The 790-nt window shown below is 35.7% G+C and overlaps 1 protein-coding gene across 1 annotated transcript in view; it reads left to right on the top strand.

Moving 5' to 3' along the window:
- Positions 1-269: 269 nt before the first annotated feature.
- The window catches only part of TMX4 (thioredoxin related transmembrane protein 4), a 43,653-nt gene continuing 43,132 nt past the window's right edge, over positions 270-790 (top strand). Inside the window, 2 exon segments of the mRNA XM_025202338.1 lie at positions 270-286; positions 708-790. The exon segment at positions 708-790 is cut by the window's right edge and continues 23 nt beyond it. Of these exon segments, the coding sequence (XP_025058123.1) occupies positions 270-286; positions 708-790 (100 nt within the window).

Here is a 790-nt window from a genome sequence, read left to right as displayed (position 1 = left end):
AATTTCACTGGTTAACTGAAGCTATTCCACCTTTATGACATCAAAGGTATTAATCATAAATTTGGGTCAAAGGGCAATTTGCTAATCCTTCAAAAGGCAGCTTTCTTTTCTGATTAAGTTACCTACTTTGTTACATCAAGTTCATACTTGTGGTATTCATGCCTAGTGCTTGTGGTGGTTTTCCCTTTCGAACAAGTTTTGTTAGGGTGCATCTCTTTAGAACATTGTTTAGGAAGAGCATACCTTGGCAGCAATGGTGTATTTCACAGATGTATAGAGTAACAAGGTACGGTAAACGGCACTTAGAGGAGAGCCTAAGTACCTAAGGGTGATGCAAAATGTTTTTTGAACACCACTTTTAAGAGCCTTCCTTCAGTAATTCTTGAATAAAAAAAATAAATTGAGTTATTCATCTGTGTTCAGCTGTGAAGGATTTGGGAAGGAGGAATTTAAATTATCTCAGTGTAAGAGAAAATTATAGGTTGATTTGGTGAAATGTGGTTAGGATTACCTTGTATGTTAATTCTTCTAGTCCAAAAAGACTTGATAAAGGGAATTTGCTGGGGGGAAGGAGGGTAACCCATTTTATCTGTGATTAGTTATATTTTAACTTTGTATAGTATATGCTCCACTTTGTAGGGATTTTGATTTAAAAAAAAAACTTTATGCATACACAAATAGTAATTTGATGATTTTGCTTTTAATAGCTATGCCCCCTGGTGTTCAGCTTGTCAGCGGCTTGAATCAACTTGGGAGAATTTTGCAAAGGAAAGCGAACTTCTAGATCTCG

Source organism: Alligator sinensis, unplaced genomic scaffold, assembly GCF_000455745.1.
Source record: "Alligator sinensis unplaced genomic scaffold, ASM45574v1 scaffold140_1, whole genome shotgun sequence".
Classification (NCBI taxonomy): Eukaryota; Metazoa; Chordata; order Crocodylia; family Alligatoridae; genus Alligator; species Alligator sinensis.
Note: the sequence above shows the minus strand (reverse complement) of the source record. Positions and strands in the feature narration are given on the sequence as shown.